The sequence below is a fragment of the Neophocaena asiaeorientalis genome, unplaced genomic scaffold (genome assembly GCF_003031525.2).
Source record: "Neophocaena asiaeorientalis asiaeorientalis breed wild unplaced genomic scaffold, Neophocaena_asiaeorientalis_V1.1 scaffold496, whole genome shotgun sequence".
Classification (NCBI taxonomy): domain Eukaryota; kingdom Metazoa; phylum Chordata; class Mammalia; order Artiodactyla; family Phocoenidae; genus Neophocaena; species Neophocaena asiaeorientalis.
The window spans coordinates 2,608,837-2,626,410 of NW_020174375.1; the positions used below are offsets into that span (position 1 = coordinate 2,608,837).

At 39.1% G+C, this 17,574-nt stretch overlaps 1 protein-coding gene across 1 annotated transcript in view; it reads right to left on the reverse strand.

Annotated features, from left to right (window-relative positions):
• Nucleotides 1–17,574, reverse strand: part of ZFPM2 (zinc finger protein, FOG family member 2) — a 360,181-nt gene that overhangs the window by 143,012 nt on the left and 199,595 nt on the right. Inside the window, exon 5 of the mRNA XM_024756326.1 lies at nt 13,521–13,632. Within this exon, the coding sequence (XP_024612094.1) occupies nt 13,521–13,632 (112 nt within the window). The remainder of the gene's footprint in view (nt 1–13,520; nt 13,633–17,574) is intronic.

A 17,574-nucleotide genomic window follows, 5' to 3' on the forward strand; every position in this document is an offset into this window, starting at 1 on the left:
AAGGGTACTGAACTGGAGAGCCGTCATTCTTGAAAATCTTCACTGACAACAGAGACCAGACAGTGATGATAAATACTAGATTTCTGAAGGAAAAACCGGCTTAAAGTAATCTATTCTTATTGAATTTCAATGGGCGGTAGATAGAACTACATAACTAGATAGATAGAAAAAGCTTAACTGTTCATACTTAAATGGTGTATTTTGGATCCATTCTTTTGGCTGGGATATTCTTGCTTGAAACACCACGATATACTGTCTTGGTTGACCCCACTGTTGTCTGACAGTCTTCACATACTTAAGAAAGACTAATGAGAATATAACTTTTCTGAAGTACTACTGTATGTCATGGCATATAAGGTGACATTTTAGTTTAAAAATAGCCTTCAAAAATGGGGTTGACTTAAACACCAAGGGAAAATGAAAAGCCTCCAATTTCACGTCTCAGAGCAAAGACTTGAGGTCTGGCTGACTTCCCCCCAGTGAAGAGCAAGAACAGCAGACACAGGGCTTCCCTGGTGGCGCAGTGGTTGAGAGTCCGCCTGCCGATGCAGGGGACACGGGTTCGTGCCCCGGTCCGGGAAGATCCCACATGCCGCGGAGCGGCTGCGCCCGTGAGCCGTGGCTGCTGAGCCTGCGCGTCTGGAGCCTGTGCTCCGCAACGGGAGAGGCCACAGCAGTGAGAGGCCCACAAGAACAGCAGACACAGTCACTGCTTGATGGGAGAAAGTCAAATGGATCCACAAAGAATTGTGTAGTAATGGTGAGCCAATGTCTTGGCATGGCTACTGTAAAAAGATGTCAAATAAAACCCTAAGGTTTGACAACATCTTTGGCATGTATATAGATTCTAATTTTTCTAAATTCTTTTATACACCTTCATTCTAACGGATGTAGTACAATGTATGCTGTGTTTACATAAGACATTCCAAAGAAATCCTCTTGTATTAGATTCTCCAGCACTAAAAAATCTTGCTAAGACATGGAATACTTTTCTAGATGTGGAGAGAAGAGTATTTTGAGTACTGGATTTTCAAATGATGTTCATACTAGTGATTTTTGAAACTTAAGCAAGTCCCACTAGAGTTTACTATGTTGAATGACGCATCCTAATACCCATTAAAAATAATTCAAAATTCAGTGAGTATATTCTATGTATTGTCTGCGGAGGAGAAGTGAGAAATGGTGTCATTGCATCTGAGGTGTTCACGTCCAACTTGGGACAATGCACAGGCTGGGGTGGAGCTCTCTCCCTGGCATGGGGCACAGAAGGCTTTTCAGAGGCACTTATACATGCTAAGTCTTGAATGATACCTGTTGCCAAGATAAAGATGTCTAGGAGGTTATTAAGCAAAAGAAACATGATGTATAAAGACAGATATGAGCAAGTAAAGAATAGCTGAGGAATTTTAAATAACTGAGTATAGTTTGAGTACAGGGTATCTGTGGAGGATGAGTGAGAAATGAAACTATAAGTAGTAGGATAATTTTTTTAAAATTCCAGATGGGATAAGCTACGGGAAACATAGAAACGAGAAGAAACAAGACTAAAGAATGATGTTTAGTGGCTGGACAGTGATGGAAAAACCTGGCACTGGGTGTGGAAAGGGATAAATCAGATCAAGCCTCGTGGAATAAAAAGCTGTCAACAAGGAGACCTGTGACAGAGTCACTTCAATGGAATCATGAAGGCAGAAACAGCAAAAGAGAAGATGCTGGAATTCAGGAAGTTAAAGGAATGCATGCAAAAACTTTGCAGAAGCTTACCTAAGAAAAGAAGCAGAGAGGGCTTCCTGTTAAATATGATGAATTGATCGCATGCATTTATTTCTACTCCTAACGTGACGGTAGAGAAGAAAAAAACAATGATAAGGGCAAAGAGATGGGGCAGAGTAGACAATAGAAGTCAACAACATCTTGGAAGCTAGAAAGCTGATGGAATGATAAGATGACACAGCAGAGCACAGAAAGCCGAAATCCAAGTACTTGAAGAGCAGCTGGCCAACAAGCAGCAAGCAGATTTATTCTGCAGAATCCTGGAAAAGATCAGAAAGTAAAGGCACCTGGCACCTTGAAAGGTAGGGTAAGCAGTGGAGCTAAAATTTGCAGGACTGGCCTTCTAAGTAAGAAGCTGTTAGCTATACTTGCTCAGCTATTCCCTACAGAGCTAAGTGACATTCCTTTCCCACTCTGGAGGCTTAGTCTTTGAAGAAATGGAATAGAGGCTTTAGATCCAGAGACACAGGCTCAGCCAAGGGTAGTACTAAAGTTTCACCTGCATTAGAAGATTAAAGGAACATCTACATTCTCAGCAATGAGATAGGACTTTCCCAATGTACCACCTGGTCCAGTTTGCCCACAAAGTCCTCAGATTGCTGGTTACAGGCTCATCCATCTCAGAAATGAGACTGGCGTTCTCTGGAGAAGCTAACCATGCTAAGACAAAAAATTACATACACTGTCATTTGGAGACCTCATTACCATGGCTAGGTTGTCATCCTGTGACCCCACACAAAAGCTACCAGTTGACAAGCTCTGCCTTCTCAGGCTTCTCTCGCATTCACCCCTTAGTGCCCCACTCTTAAATGATGAAGTAGGTATTCATGGATCTCTGGCCACTTGAGGAAAGCTTCAACACTAAATACAGGGAAAAAAACAGGCAGGAGAAAGTAAGAAACAATGCATGGGACACACAACTTCCTAATCATTCTCCACATCCTACTTCAGGGATAAAGGAAAAATATCCATATTAAAAAGAGCAAGAGGGCTTCCCTGGTGGCGCAGTGGTTGAGAGTCCGCCTGCCGAAAAAAGAGCAAGATGTTGAAAAAAAGGAAGTCAGGGAACAAGAAAGACCCCTTGTAAATTATAAACATGAGAGTTAAAATTCAATAGTGAAGGTAAGGTTTAAAGTTTGAGAACATCTCAGAAAGTTCAACCAAGTCAGATTTCCCAATCATGGGAACATTATTAAATCCATACTTTATATTGCTTTTCACAGTAAAGAAAAAGCTGTAACCCATTCATTTATCGATTAATTCTTTCATAAATATTTAATGAGCACCTACTATGTGTCATAGATGGCTTCAAAAATCAGACAGAATTCCTGGCCTTAAAGAACTCTCATTCTAGGGGTGGGAGGATGACACTAAATTGTTAAAATAAATGCTAAAATGCCAGATATGAAGATAAATGAGAGAGGTGTTATCGACTGAATGCTTGTGTCCTCAACTCTAAATTTATATGTAGAAGCTCTAACAACCAATGTGATGGTAATAAGAGGTGAAGCCTTTGGGAGGTAATTAGGTCATAAGGGTGAAGACCTCATGATGGGATTAATGCCCTTACACACACACACACACACACACACACACACACACCACCATATGAAGATACAGCAAGAAGGTGGCCATCTGTAAACCAGGAAGATGGGTCCTCACTAGATACCAAATCTGCCTGCACCTTGTTCTTGAACTTTCCCCCTTTCAGAACTGTGAGAAAGAAGTCTGGTGTTAAGCTACCAGCCTATGGTGTTTTGTTATAGCAGCCTGAATTGACTAACACGGAGGAGAACAAGGAGAGAAACAGAGACAGAGTAGTTAGGCAGACCCTCTGGGATGGCAACATTTGGAGAGCATTTTGAATGAAGCAAGAGAGGGGCCCATGTGGGGGCAGAGCAGGGCACAGTGCAAAGGCCCTGAGGCAGAGGCATTCTTTGTATTTTCAAACAAAAGCAAGGGCCTGTGACACTGGAACAGAATAGTTAGAGAGTCATAGTAAATAACCCACAGAGGTATCCAGGGGCAGATCATGTAGGGCATTTTAGGCCAAGGTAATAACCTTGTAGGCTTAGTTCAGGCGTTGCCAAGCTTTTTCTGTAAACGGTCAAATAGTAAACACTTCAGGCTTTGCAGGCTAGGGGGTCTCTGCCACAACTACTCAACTCTGATGTTGCGGTGTGAAAGCAGCCACAAACAAATTATACAAACAAATCATGGTAGCTATATTCCAATAAAACTTCATTTACAAAAACAGGTGGTGGGTCAGATTTGGTCTCACGGGCCATACTGATCCTTGTAATCAGGCTAACTGCAAAAGGAAACCACTTGTTGGAGGGTTGTATGTGCTTCTACTTTTCCATTTTCTCTGGAAAACAAGAAGCAAGGTCATTATCTAACAGGGGATGGTATATATTTGGGGAGACAGAAGTCTGCCATAGTCACTTTGAAGACGGATTCGGAAAAAAGATCTGTATCGCCAGGCTACTTACACTGAGGGATCACATTCACCTCACGGTCAAATGTAATATAAACTGGTCAGCATTGGTTTCTGTTGTAATTTTGTTGTTGTGAGTGGTGGTGATGGCCTCATTGTTGTATTTTGACCATACATTTACATAGCACTCACTGTGGACCAGGCGCCATTCTAAACACTTTATAAATATTACTTCCCCTAGCTTCTGCTGCTTGGATAAAGCCAGGGGAAGGTGGAAAGTTGGATTGATTAGAATGAGGGTATTCAGGCCACTAAAGGCCAGAGAAGGAGAGAAAAGTGAGAGGGTACAAGAGAGTAATTAGAAAGATGGACCCATGGAACCCAAGTCAGGTCCTCTGAAAGTAAGGACGGGAGGTTGGTGGGCAGGGCAATGATGGTGAAGACATAAGGGCACTGGAGGTACATTTGGTGTTGAAAAAATTGTTGGAGTCAGGTAATGAGTGGAGAAAAGCGGAAGATTTACATTATCTTCTAGAAAGACGTAGGTACCGACATTATTTCTTGACAGATAAGGGCTTGTTTTTATTAGTGGATGGACCTGAGCTTTACCTTTGACACAATAATCAATAATCTTAGTAAAATCCCAATGTGAATATGTGTGCCTCAGAACTTTCAGTGGCTCTCCGTTACCCGCTTGATGAGGTCTTAAGACCGAGCACTCAACCGAACCCACAACATGGCCCTCAGAAACGTTTGCAGGCTTGCCCCTCCCTAGTCTTATCTGTAAATTCTCTGTTCTAAAGCGTGCCCTGACACTCTCATGAAAACACGGTATGTATCGCAGCCTGTAAACTTTTAGGCACACACTTCAACCTCCTCAAATGCCTTCCCCCATTTCTCAAATTTATATTCAACTTTCAATATCCACCCAAAATTCCACATCTTCTGTCAACTTTGTCTTGACCATGTAAGACAGAACTCAGTGTTATGCAACCTTCATCAATTAAGCTCTTTCAACTAACTCCTTAAGTCAGGGGTGTGTTTCATATTCCTCTGTATCCCTCATGACACCTGGGCCATATCACGTGCAGAGCCTGTGCTCAGTTACTTTTATTTTATTTGGAAAATTATCTTATGAAATACAAAGTGTCAGGACATTTACAGAGATACTAAAGAAAAATATATATCACTAGGATATACTTTAAATTCCATGGATGAGGGACTTCACAGGTAAGGCAAAGGTTTTTGTTCTGTTAGTTTGGGTTGTATAAAAAGAGCAGGAGTGTAGTTAAGACAAAGGGTGATTTTCGTTTGCAAATATTTTTCTTAAATTATATAAGGACAGTAATCAAAGTGAAGAAAACTATAAAGGAGGAATACAGAAAGATTTTCCCAAACCTTACCACCTTTACAGAAATACTTTCATAGTTTCAATGTATTGATTATTTCTTCCCCATGTGTTTTGCTGTACATATACTTTTAAAATACAATTATAATCATACTAGGCACGAAACCTCATACTCTACTTTTCAGTTGGAATTATAATACAATATTTTTTTTTCTATGTAATACACTGTTTTAAAGAAATATTCACAATATCTTACTCTGAAAACATTCACCCTAAAGAGCTGCTCCTCATTTTAGCTGATAAAGATCCTTTTGGGGGTAGCTTTTAAGATTAGCATCGCTTTGAATGACAAGCTAACATCCCTGAATGATAGTGAGTCACCTCTCAGAAGACCCCACTCTTCATTTTTCATTTTTATACTTATGAAACTGATATATTCTTAGCTCTTATCATTTGCCAACATCCTACCTGGATTTTTACCCCTAAGAGACAGAAGCTTCATTCATGCATGGATCCAGGATGGTTTAGAATATTTTTCTCCGACATATAAGAGCTCATCTAATCCACTGAAGTAATTAATAGTATCATCGTGCAGGATTATTTACCAACATTTCATTAAGGAAACTCACAGCGATGTTGATACGAAAACAAATGTATTTTTTTTCCACATCAAATAGCATACATTAATAATAACTCAGGACATAAACTATTCAGTATGACCAGACCCAGACTGAAATAACGTCAGTAAATCACTAACATAATTGTAAAAACAGTAAATGCACAGTAAAAAATGGAAATGGCAGAAGGCCCTATATTTGCTGAAGTTGCTCTCACTCTGCAATTTGCAACAGACAGCTCCACTGTAAATAACACATTCACTGGCGGGGTCACTTGTCTCAACCTTAAGAACCCCTCAGAAATGACAATTTGAATCAAAACGATGGTTTTCTAAAGCAGCCATTTAAAGCAATCACTGAGTCCTAGAACAGGCATAATAAATTACTCACCCCCCAAACATCTCTCATTCTTAGAGAACATAACCAGAAAAAGCCTCAGCTGTTCATGAAACATACTGGGTTTTCGGCATCGCGTTATCCTGTGGTGCTCTGCAATCAATTACTGTTATACCACCATCATTAATAATTTTCTTAATGAAAATGATTCTGTTGATCTCCGCTGTACTTTAATTATCAGAGTTAAGCATAATTACACCGCAGCTCTGAGCTGGCATGTGGACTCCTTTAGGGCGCAATTTTGTTTTAACACACTGATAATGTAATTTTACATTGTGTCAGTTTGTTTGGTTATTATCCAGTTGTACAATTCCACTGTATTCCTGATAACAGATAATAACCTTAGTACCTCCTATATCCTGAAGTCATTTAAAAAGCAATATCGGAATTCTGCGGCTAGCTAACTTAATCGCCTTATGATTTTATAATTCCTGCTGCTAAATATTTGGTCGAGGCACCCACCCTCTTTTAAGAATACTGTAAAACTAGACAACAGTTATACATTTTCTGTGAACTACAGAATGGTTAAATAAACACTTGAGCACAAGTTTTTCTTTTTAAATTACTTTCTTATTTATATAGCATTACGTCCTTTAAGTAAAGTTAACCATGAACTTGTAGGCTAGTTGGGAAAACTGACTGCCATGTTAGACAAGGCTGTTTCAACATTCTAGGAACAAGCAACAGATCCTCTATTTTAAGGTGGAAAATAGTCCAGACTTTTGCAAGGTCCTTCTAATGAAAGATCTTTGTTTTAAACAGTTGATCAATTTAGTCAGTGTGCAGAAGTTGCTCATCCAAGTTAGGTTATACTAGAACTACAGTCATTATTTCAACAGTACCTGGTATAGGACCTTGAACGTAGTACACAGTCAGGGCTTAACTGAATTAATTGCATGATTACATTTGTCCAAACAAGCAAAATCAGAACTTTGAAGATGGTCACAGAATGATTTGGAGATTAGTTTTCTACATGACTTTAAATTGCTGTGGCCTTCGAAGCAACAGGGAAATTAGCATAAGGTACTGCTGTCACTGCTGTTTTAGTTCTGGGAAATTTTTTCTTAAAAACCAAACCACAGAGCAAGGAAAAAAAAGTTTCATTGATAAATATGTACGTAAATTTGTGAAGAAGACCAATAACCTACAATCTAGGCCTAGTAAACGGTTATCATCAAAACTCTAAATTGTATAATTGGGAATCAAGGTCAACGCGCTTAAGATTGAATGTCAATTTCATCACGTATGAGCTACATATCCTTGAACTATTTACACCTAAACCTGAGTTTACTCATCTGTAGAGTGGCAATAATTCTGCTTACATCATAGTTTTCTTGTAGCGGTAAACCAGGAAACGTATGTGAAGTGTTTAAAACCATGCCTGGCATAGAATATGTGCTTGATAAATGGTAACTGTTATTGCTAGTTTTACTATTATCATCATTATTATCTTTATACTAGCTTTTTACATGACTTTCATTAAAAATATCACGTGCCCAAGGGAAAAAATATCTTTAGGCAAAGGCTTTTCTGGCCTCTGATTCTATAATGCAGTTCTCTGCAGATACTGTGGGTTCACAGGGACCAAATGGGATGTATGGAATTCTTGGCTCTAAAGCTGGTATCTGATGACCAGGTTTTCTCACACACTTGCTTGATACCAACATGGAGGCCTGGGTTCACTTCCTCTAAATCTGTCCTGACATAAAACCAAAAGGGCAAACTGGACTGACTATAAGATCGTCAGCAATATAATATTTATAATAACACATGCAGGTATGCGTACGGGTGCATCTTCACAAAGATCCTGTGAGATGGCCACTGCTATTTCGTTGTTACAGTCGAAAAAATCAGGATTTAAAGAGGAAAGGTGGTTTGCCCAAGGTTCCATCTAAGCAACAGTTTTTTACAATGATATTGTGCTTTTATATAAAAAGAAATCTTCCATGGTTAAGGTGAGATTGAGGGTTAGCTGATACTTTTTCACTCCTTTGATTGACAATGTTTATTCCCTTCATCCAGATACCTAGAGAATGTAGCTGCTCTGAAATCACACTCCACGAAAACCCAAATAATTCAATTTTTCCTCATTTGCAGTGAACTGAATGAACAAACTCACATGCAAGATGCTAAAGGTTTAATTTCGAACGTTCAAATTTCGAACGTTCAAAAACGTGAAACTCGAAGCAACTTATTTACTTTTCACAAATGAGAAAGGGCACCATACTGTGCAAATGCTATAAAAAGATACGGAGGTACAGAGAAAAGAGAAGAAGTTAATTTCCAATGCTCGACAGGCATTCATGGATTTTAGGAGTAAGTGGGCAGGCCTCTGCTCATCTTCCCCTCCAGCAGCCTCCCTTTAACTTCAGCATGGTGCTTTTTAGTATTTTTCCATTGGAGATAAGTAAATTAGAATTATCTGGAGTCTGCTGAGAATAATGGCAGAAACCAGACAACCCAACAAGTCTGGTCCATCAGTGTCTGGATGAGCTAATTACTTTCTGGAATGACAGGGGGTAGTTGAGGCAGGGAAAGAAAGGTACATCAGATTATAATATTAATGCTAAATACTATACTTTTTTTTTTTTTACTCTGATAAAACAGGATGATGGCAGCCTGTCAAATAGCACTAAGTGATGTAATTTGATAATAATTATTTGATGGACACCCTGGAAATGAAAATTTTATAATTATATTTAATTTTACTGCTAGCCCACATTTAAAGTACTTCAAAAAGTAAGCATGTTTCTTAAATGGTAATAGTTACATGCCATAAGAAAATATTATAACAAATTTCACAGTTAAGGCATTTAAAAATGCTACATATACGTATTTTACATTCTATTTGTAAATAGGTACTAATATAGTTTCAGATAGCCAGGCCCAATAAAGGTGATTTTTGGCATAGAATTCGTAAGTAGTTTAGGTTCTTAGCTAGAAAACAAAATAAGGCAATGCAATTTTGGCATTTGGAATTTACTTTTCATCTTCAGGGAGAGCTTTTTAGACATTAGGAGTAATGTGTTACATCTGGGTACATGGATGTTAGCCCATCAAGCAACCATTCTTTTCTGTCTGGAAGTAGCACTTTCGTTTCACTTGGGGAACTACTTCTCCTTTGTCTCAGTGGTTTATGTGGGGTTAGGTCTACAGATGATTGTAGTTTGTAAGGAAGAGTCATAGTGATTAATTGGTTCAAGCATTGGTATGTGATGTACCCCAAGTAAAACTCAGAAAAGCTCTCTTTTCACTGGGATTGCTGTGCTTGTAGAATAAGTTTGGAGCTTCCCACCACTTGACAAGAACATTTCTGAGGATGAAACACACAAAGAAAGAAGAGGCAGAAGGTAGAGACCGTCTGGGGACAAAGTGTAAACTGATCCTGAAGTTTAGAAGATCCCTGGATTCTCAGTTATATGAGCAGATGAACTCCCCTACCCCCAATACGCTCACACACACACACACACACACACGCACACACGCACACACACTTACACTTTGATTATGTTTTGTATAAGCCAATTTCATTTGGATTTCTATCATTTGAAAACAAAACAGCCCCAACTGATAAATAACATACACATTATGAAGATGTCTTGCACATTACAGACGTTCAAGTCAATACGTACCTATTAAATCTAAATCACCAAACCCTTCCAACTACAAAACTCTTTTGCTTTGAGAAGGCTTATCATACCCATAGCCTGTGAAGACAGAAGGCTTCAGAGCTCATGTGGTCCTGGTAGGAGTGATTCCTGGGGTCCTATTTTCCGCGATGAGAACAATCCCTAGTATAGTCCTAGAATATCGAGGTATTCACAGAACTTTGAGTGAACTATTCCCTTCCTCCAAAGGCAACCTGAATTCTAGGAATTGGCACCAGGCCTCTGAAGCCCATCTAGGAGATCAGAGTAGAGTCTACGGCAGGGTTTTCCCAAGTGTGTTAACCAGAGAACTAATTCCAGTGCTCCAATGGATGTCCACTGGTTGGAGAAAAAAATATATGCATATCTTATAGTCAAACGAGTTACACAGGTTTTTATTTTGTTTTGTTTTACTACAGGACTTCTCAGAGCATTCATACCAGAAGGCCTTGTGAGTTTTCAAGAGGGGCCAAGATAGGCAATATTTGGTCCTGGGACTTTTCCTTTAATCTTAGGGTTATGTGAAGTATACTTTGGTAAGTGCCGTATTATAATAACACTCTGTGATTTCTGCACAGAAATGCTTGAGTAGTTTAAGAGAATTTGTTCATCATGTAATAGTGTCAAGGGGAAAGGCAGAGTCACACAGTACAGAGAGTATAGGATTTGGAATTATCAAAACCTGGATTTAAATTTGGCTTCTCTGTTAGCTCTCCTGGACCAGGAAGAACCATACCACTGCTCTAAGTCACACGCAATGTAGGTTGTGTAAATTAAGAAACACGCTACTTATCTCATCTAGCTGCCTGAAAGCTTAATGCAGGGAGAACGTATTCTAATATGTACAACTCAGGCCCTTAATTAGACAGATGTGTGTTTGCATCCCACTTTTAACACTTAGTAGTTGAAACACTTTGCTGTACAGCAGAAATTAACACAACATTGTAAATCAACATTATACCTCAATTAAAAAGAAAAACAACACTTAGTAGCTATGTGACCATGACAAATCACTTAATCTATCTATGCCTCAATTTCATTTTTTATAAAATTGGGTAGGATGTTAATTACCTACTAGGAGGTATTAACTGATGATTAAATGAAATTACGCATATACAGTAGTTACTGCAGTCCTTGTTATTTGAATTGCAATGCCATCTGTTCTTGTAAGTTGAACAATATCGAGTTACCTTTTGTAGGTTAAAAACTACTGAATATTAGGAATTCATATTGGTCATCATCACAGTATGTGATGTGTCTATTATAGTTTCTAGCAACCATTCATCATTTGTTTATCTGGTCAACCAATCATTATTTACTCTGTGCTCTTTTTGTACAGGCAGCATGCCAGACCAAGGATAAAGAGATGACTGAGACATAATCCTTGCCCTCAGTAAATACAGAGTAGATTGGAAAGGCAGGCAATAATACCTAACTTTTTACTACTCTTTTTTTGAAACATAAAATGATAACCATAAAACGAGGTTAAAAGAGCAATGAGAGAAGTGCATAGAATTTGGTATGGGAGTACCAAGGAGAGGATTCAGGGGTGCTTAATAAAGGGTGGCTGTTATTATCCATGTACAAAGCTAGCACACAGTTGGGCTCAATCCATGCTTCATGAGTTAATTAATAAGCTTCTACAAATTACTCCAAAACGTTTATTGCCAAGAGGCTTAAGGTGTATCTAACCATAATGCAAACACGTAAACGCGTTCAAACTAACGTACCCCATTGAACATAGAATTACAATTTTGTTGTAGTGTTTTTCCTTATGTAACAATATAATAATCGTCTCTTCTAAAACAATGCCCGATTTAAACATGTAATGGATTTGGATTATGATAGAATAGCTATCCTCTTGGTTCCTCCATATTACATTGCCATCGTAGAGATAAGATATTGTACAACAAAAATTGAGTCCCAGTCATTGATCCTATACTCCAAGCCATCTTTTGCAGTGTTTGCGTTCTGAACGTGGACACTGGTGAGCTGGTTCACTATAATATCGCTTCCCATTTTGATAGAACATAGTGACATATCCTGGGAAAATCTTACTTGCCTTCTAGTTAAAAGCTCCCACCAGCATACCACAGGTATTTGGTGTTTGAAAATAAGTGGGTATGAGACCAGCAGTTACAGAAGGAAAAGCAATATAATCAGATCCTGGTGTGCAGATTGTCTTTTTAGCTTGCAAATTCCCTCTTTCTGGTGTTTCAACTTTCAAAGGCTTATGGTAGTTTAAAGGCAATCCTCTTATAAGTGTACAAATTGTAATGATTATAGGAACAAGTTGTAATTGTTTCTAGCAAGTTTTTAAGAGTCTTTGATGTTATGATTAGTGTTTTATATGTTAATATATTGATAGGGGTGCTTATTTGCTTGTTCCCTTGTATGCTTTTATGGTTTCTAGGTTCAATGTGCAAATACATCTTTGATCTCAGTAGGTCTATTTTGTTAAAAAGGAAAGCGAAAAGAAATTAAACATGAGAAGCACAAAGTTTTGCAGTATTTACGAAGGAGTGAGATTAGGGATTTCACTGTCAAAGTACAGAGCTTGGGCCCAGAACTTGAATATGGAGAAAAGTGCGGCAAACCACACCACACACGTGGAGGGGCCTGAGTTTGGGGGAGTCGGTCCCATGTTGTGTGTCCCGGAGCAGCGGTTCCTTTGCAGCCAGGGTGTAGCTGTTTGACGCAGTCTAGGTTGATGCCACACTGAGCAAATCAAAGGCAATGCTCTGCAAGCCATCGCTTCCTCTCTAGCATTTGCCCCCTGCCCTTCAGAAATCACCATGGGGAGGAATTCTCAGTCTTTGCAATGGCTTCCTTTTCAGCTATCCCCTCATCGTGTGTGATTTCAGGAAACTGGCTGGAATGCAGTGCCTTCTAGAACTCGCACCTTGACACCCTGACACGGACTGCCAAATTTCAAAAGGAATTTACTTTTTGATGGATGATGCCTGAGAGAGGAATCCGAGATTTCATCAAACCCGCTCTGAATAAAAGTAACAGCGAGGAAGGTACTAGTCAAGGCACTCCAATCCACGGTTAGGCAAATGTGTGTGACGCTAAGTAATTAATGGTCTAACACATTTTGTTTTATGCTGTACAGGAAAAGAACAAAAAACAAAAAACCCAGTACGCTTGCTGAAACTACAGGTTAGGGAGATTCATAAGGGCAAAAGGAAGAGAGAGGACCCCATTTTACTTTGTACTCCCCTTTCAGCTCATTTGGTTCTACTTTGCAACACTCAGGTTTCAAGACATCCAAAGCGAGAGGGAAATGATCTTGCGCTTACCTTTGCTGTACACAATGCAGTTGTTTTTGTTGTCTTCCACTCCTTGCCAAGTCACATCCAGGAGCCACTTGGGACCAGCAGTCAGCACCATGGGGACCTGAGCCTTTGTCTTCTGTAGAAAGAATGATAACAAACGGATGCCATTTGCTTTCGTTGATTAAAAAGTTGAATAATAATTGTATTAATCATTTTATTTTTCCAAATAACTAAATCTCCTAAACCATAATCCAAGTCCTTATTCCCCCGCCTCATGATATCTTTTTAAGACGACAGAAGCTGTAAAGCTTGACTGCTCTCACTAATCTGAAGGGTAGAATTATTATCAAGAATATTTTTTTTTTCTAAATGATACTGGATCAGATCTCCAAGATTAGACAGATCTCTTGCAGCTCTGAATTATAAAAAGAATGCAGATGACTTTCATCGCAAAGAGCAGAGTGTTTAGAAGTGAACTTTAGACACATTGTACTTTACTATCAACAGGATCTCACTATTTCCTGAAACAGACAGGAAAGAATTTAAAGAATCAGGATCCATTTCAAAGCTCTATCCTGAGCAACATTGATATTGGAGTAGAAATTTATTCTGAATGAATAATGAAATCTACCAACACCCTTTTCTAAGTATGGATATGTAGTCCCACTGAAACTGAAATAATATTAATGCTAATGACTCACCACACACTGTCTCCGAAAAGACTATGAAAGAGGAATTGGGAATAAATTCAGATGCAGAGCAACTAAAGCATGACATTCCTTGCTCTGAAAAGCATAGAAGCAGGGAGACAAGTGCTCTAGTTCTAACAAAATATTTTCAGTGTACATTTTAAATACAAGGCTCAAAAGGGTCATCATTTTAGGCCGTTTGCAACCCAAATTATTTGTCTTTAACTATGTTAAACATGGCAGGAAATAAACCAGGGAGGAAATAAGTAAGCCTTAGCAAGACTGCTGTTTCCCGATGAGTCAGAGTGAATTGGCATTCAGATGTTTATCATTCACCAGCCCAGGTTCTGTGTATCAACTATCATGAAACCACAACACAGAGTACAATACAAGGGTCTCAAGGTAATTTCTGAACTGGATTTTCACCTAGATATGATCCTACCGGGGAGATCTCAGCCCGTTATGGGACTTTCCCACATGTTACGTGCTATCACAAATTTCCCAAATTGGCATTAGTAAGTATCCACTTGAGGAGTTCTATGTAATCTAGCCATTTCAAATCTCTCAGGAATCCGGAAACCTCGTTTCACTGGCCAAATGACGACACTGATAGTGCATGAGACACAGATCTTCTACTGATACTGCAAAGCCATATTAAAAGCTATGCATAAAATCAATGCTAACCCATTATTATTTTTTTTTTTTTTGCGGTACGCGGGCCTCTCACTGTCGTGGCCTCTCCCGTTGCGGAGCACAGGCTCCGGACGCGCAGGCTCAGCCGCCATGGCTCACTGGCCCAGCCGCTCCGCGGCATGCGAGATCTTCCCGGACCGGGGCACGAACCCGTGTCCCCTGCATCGGCAGGCGGACTCTCAACCACTGCGCCACCAGGGAAACCCCTAACCCATTTTTGATGTATCAATTATATTGTAAGAGGTAAAAACTACCATAAAATATACTACTTAATGGAAAAAATCAACCATGACGGACAAATTAAAAATAAGTCTAAAAAAATACTTCAAATATTAAAACAGAGGAGGCGGTAAACCAGATCAACCATAAGAAATACTAGCATACTGATTTTTCATATTCATACTTTAATTCATTTTAAAGTCTTCAATTTTTCAACTATGTATCTTAATATTTGGAAAGTAAAAGCATGAAAAACAGTTATCTGAAAGCCCTGGGGGAAGAAAGTAATTTTATATTATAATTTTTTAAAACAATCTAGACAAAGTGTTATCAAGTTATCCCTCTAGTTATTAGTCTAAGTCAGGGGTCCCCAGTCCCCGGGCTGCAGATAGGTACCACCTGCTGCCTGTTAGGAACCTATCACACAGCGGGAGGTGAGTGGTGGGCTAGTGAGCGAAGCTTCATCTGCCACTCCCCCTCACTTGCATTACCGCCTGAACCATTCCCATCCCCGCCACCCCGGGGAAAAACTGTCTTCCACGAAACTGGTACTTGGTGCCAGAAAGGTTGGGGACCGCTGGGCTAAGTGACGATTTTGTTTTTCCATTTTCAAAATAGAATTTGAGAACAAGTAAACTTCTTCAATCCGAAGTGATAGTGGCCCATATCCAATTAAATCATAGGTCTTAATTATGCATATTTCAGCTCCTTTTACTACTAGAGAAGCAGGTAAGGCCACAGATCAGTGTCAGCAGGTCTCCAAGCAAGCAGAACTAGTCACGGGAGAGACTCCACCGTTTCGATAAACCTGCGCATGGGGGACTTAGTGGTGTTATTTGTAACATCTGGTCTCCTCTGATCTTAAATAACAGACTTTAACAACAGGCATCTGGCTCATTCCTACTGTATTCTCTTATTTCATGAGAAAGACATGCATCTTAAATTATTTCATCTTTATACCCAAAGTTCTTAAAGCCACATGAATTTCTACACAGTAAAGCAGCTTTTACAATTTTCCATAGATAATATGAAAAATAAACATTGATCACAAATTCTTTAGGGAATCTTTACTGTAAAGTAAATCAATTGGTTTGCCAGTACCACAGTCTTCCATTAATTTTACAAAGGAACCTGCTGATCCAGTCTTGTGCTGGGTGCTAGGAATAGGAAGGGGTCTTTTTCGGTGAAGGATACAGATACATTAAAAAAAAAAAGTTTACTATAAGGCAAACAGTAGCAGGTAGGGAGTGCAAAGTCAAGTGTAAATTGTTTTGGGGTCAATGAAGGGCGAGAAACTCCTGTCCTGTGGCTTCTGGGACGGTATCACATCATGCAGGAAGTGACTTTCAGGCAAGATCTCGAAGGAGAGACAGGAAGCATTTGCAATTGCTAGTAATGGCCTGGGCGAAGTCTGAGCAGTGTGTAAGAGTGGTATGTACAGGAAATAGTGACTAGTTCTGGGATCCTTTGGTTTCAGTTCTTATATAAAGTCTTTAGAGCTGTTCTTCATATACAGAAAGCACCAGATAACAGTTACCTGTCATCACTGGAATCATCATTGATACTATTATTATCACCACCTATAAGTGGAAGGGCCATAACAGCATATGTGTGTAGAAAAGCAGGTTAGAATCAGATCCTGAAGGACCTTTTCATACCAAGCAAAACCTTTCTGTGCTTAAACCTCTAAGCAGAAGGAAGACAGTAAAGATTTTTTTAATCAGGAAGAATAAGGTCGCTACTATTGCTGCTACTTGTGCAAAATCCCTTACTTATTTATTCCTCATATATATTTTCAGACAAAGATATTGCAACTCAAAGATTAAATAATTTCTTTTAGGTCAAATAGCTGGCAGAAGACAGAGCCCATATTTACATTTAGCTCTGTTTCCAAACACTACCGCTCCTAGGGTGACCAACCGTCTGGGTTTTCCTGAGACTGAAGGGCTTCCCAGGATGCTGGATTTCAGAGCTAAAACTGGAAAATCTTGGGCAAACTCAGATGACTTGTCCACCTCTGCACCTCCTACTATAAAACAGTATTTGTGGTTTACATCTATTGAATACTTGCAAAAAGTTGGGTGTTAAGTACTTCTCCTGAATTATCGTTTTTGATTTTTACAAGTCCAGGAGTTAGGCATTAACATTTTCTCCATTTTGTACATAAGCAAATTAAGATTTAGAGGATTTGACTTTGTGGCACAAATAAAACTAGTTATTTAGTATCTTTCCTTAATGGTAAGTTAGGCATTATACCTTTTAAAACTTTGGCAAACATTTATTATGCCTGGGTCCCGGTAGAATCTGACTTTTCAAGAAACAGAATCAAAAGGAAAACAATTTCTTTGACTCCAATCAATAAGGCAAAAGCAAAAATGTAGCAAAGACTCGGTGAAAGCTATACCCAAGCTGTAAAGTAGATTAAAAAAATCTCAAGGGACCAGTTATTACAGTTTTGAGGAGGTAAGTCAATTTCT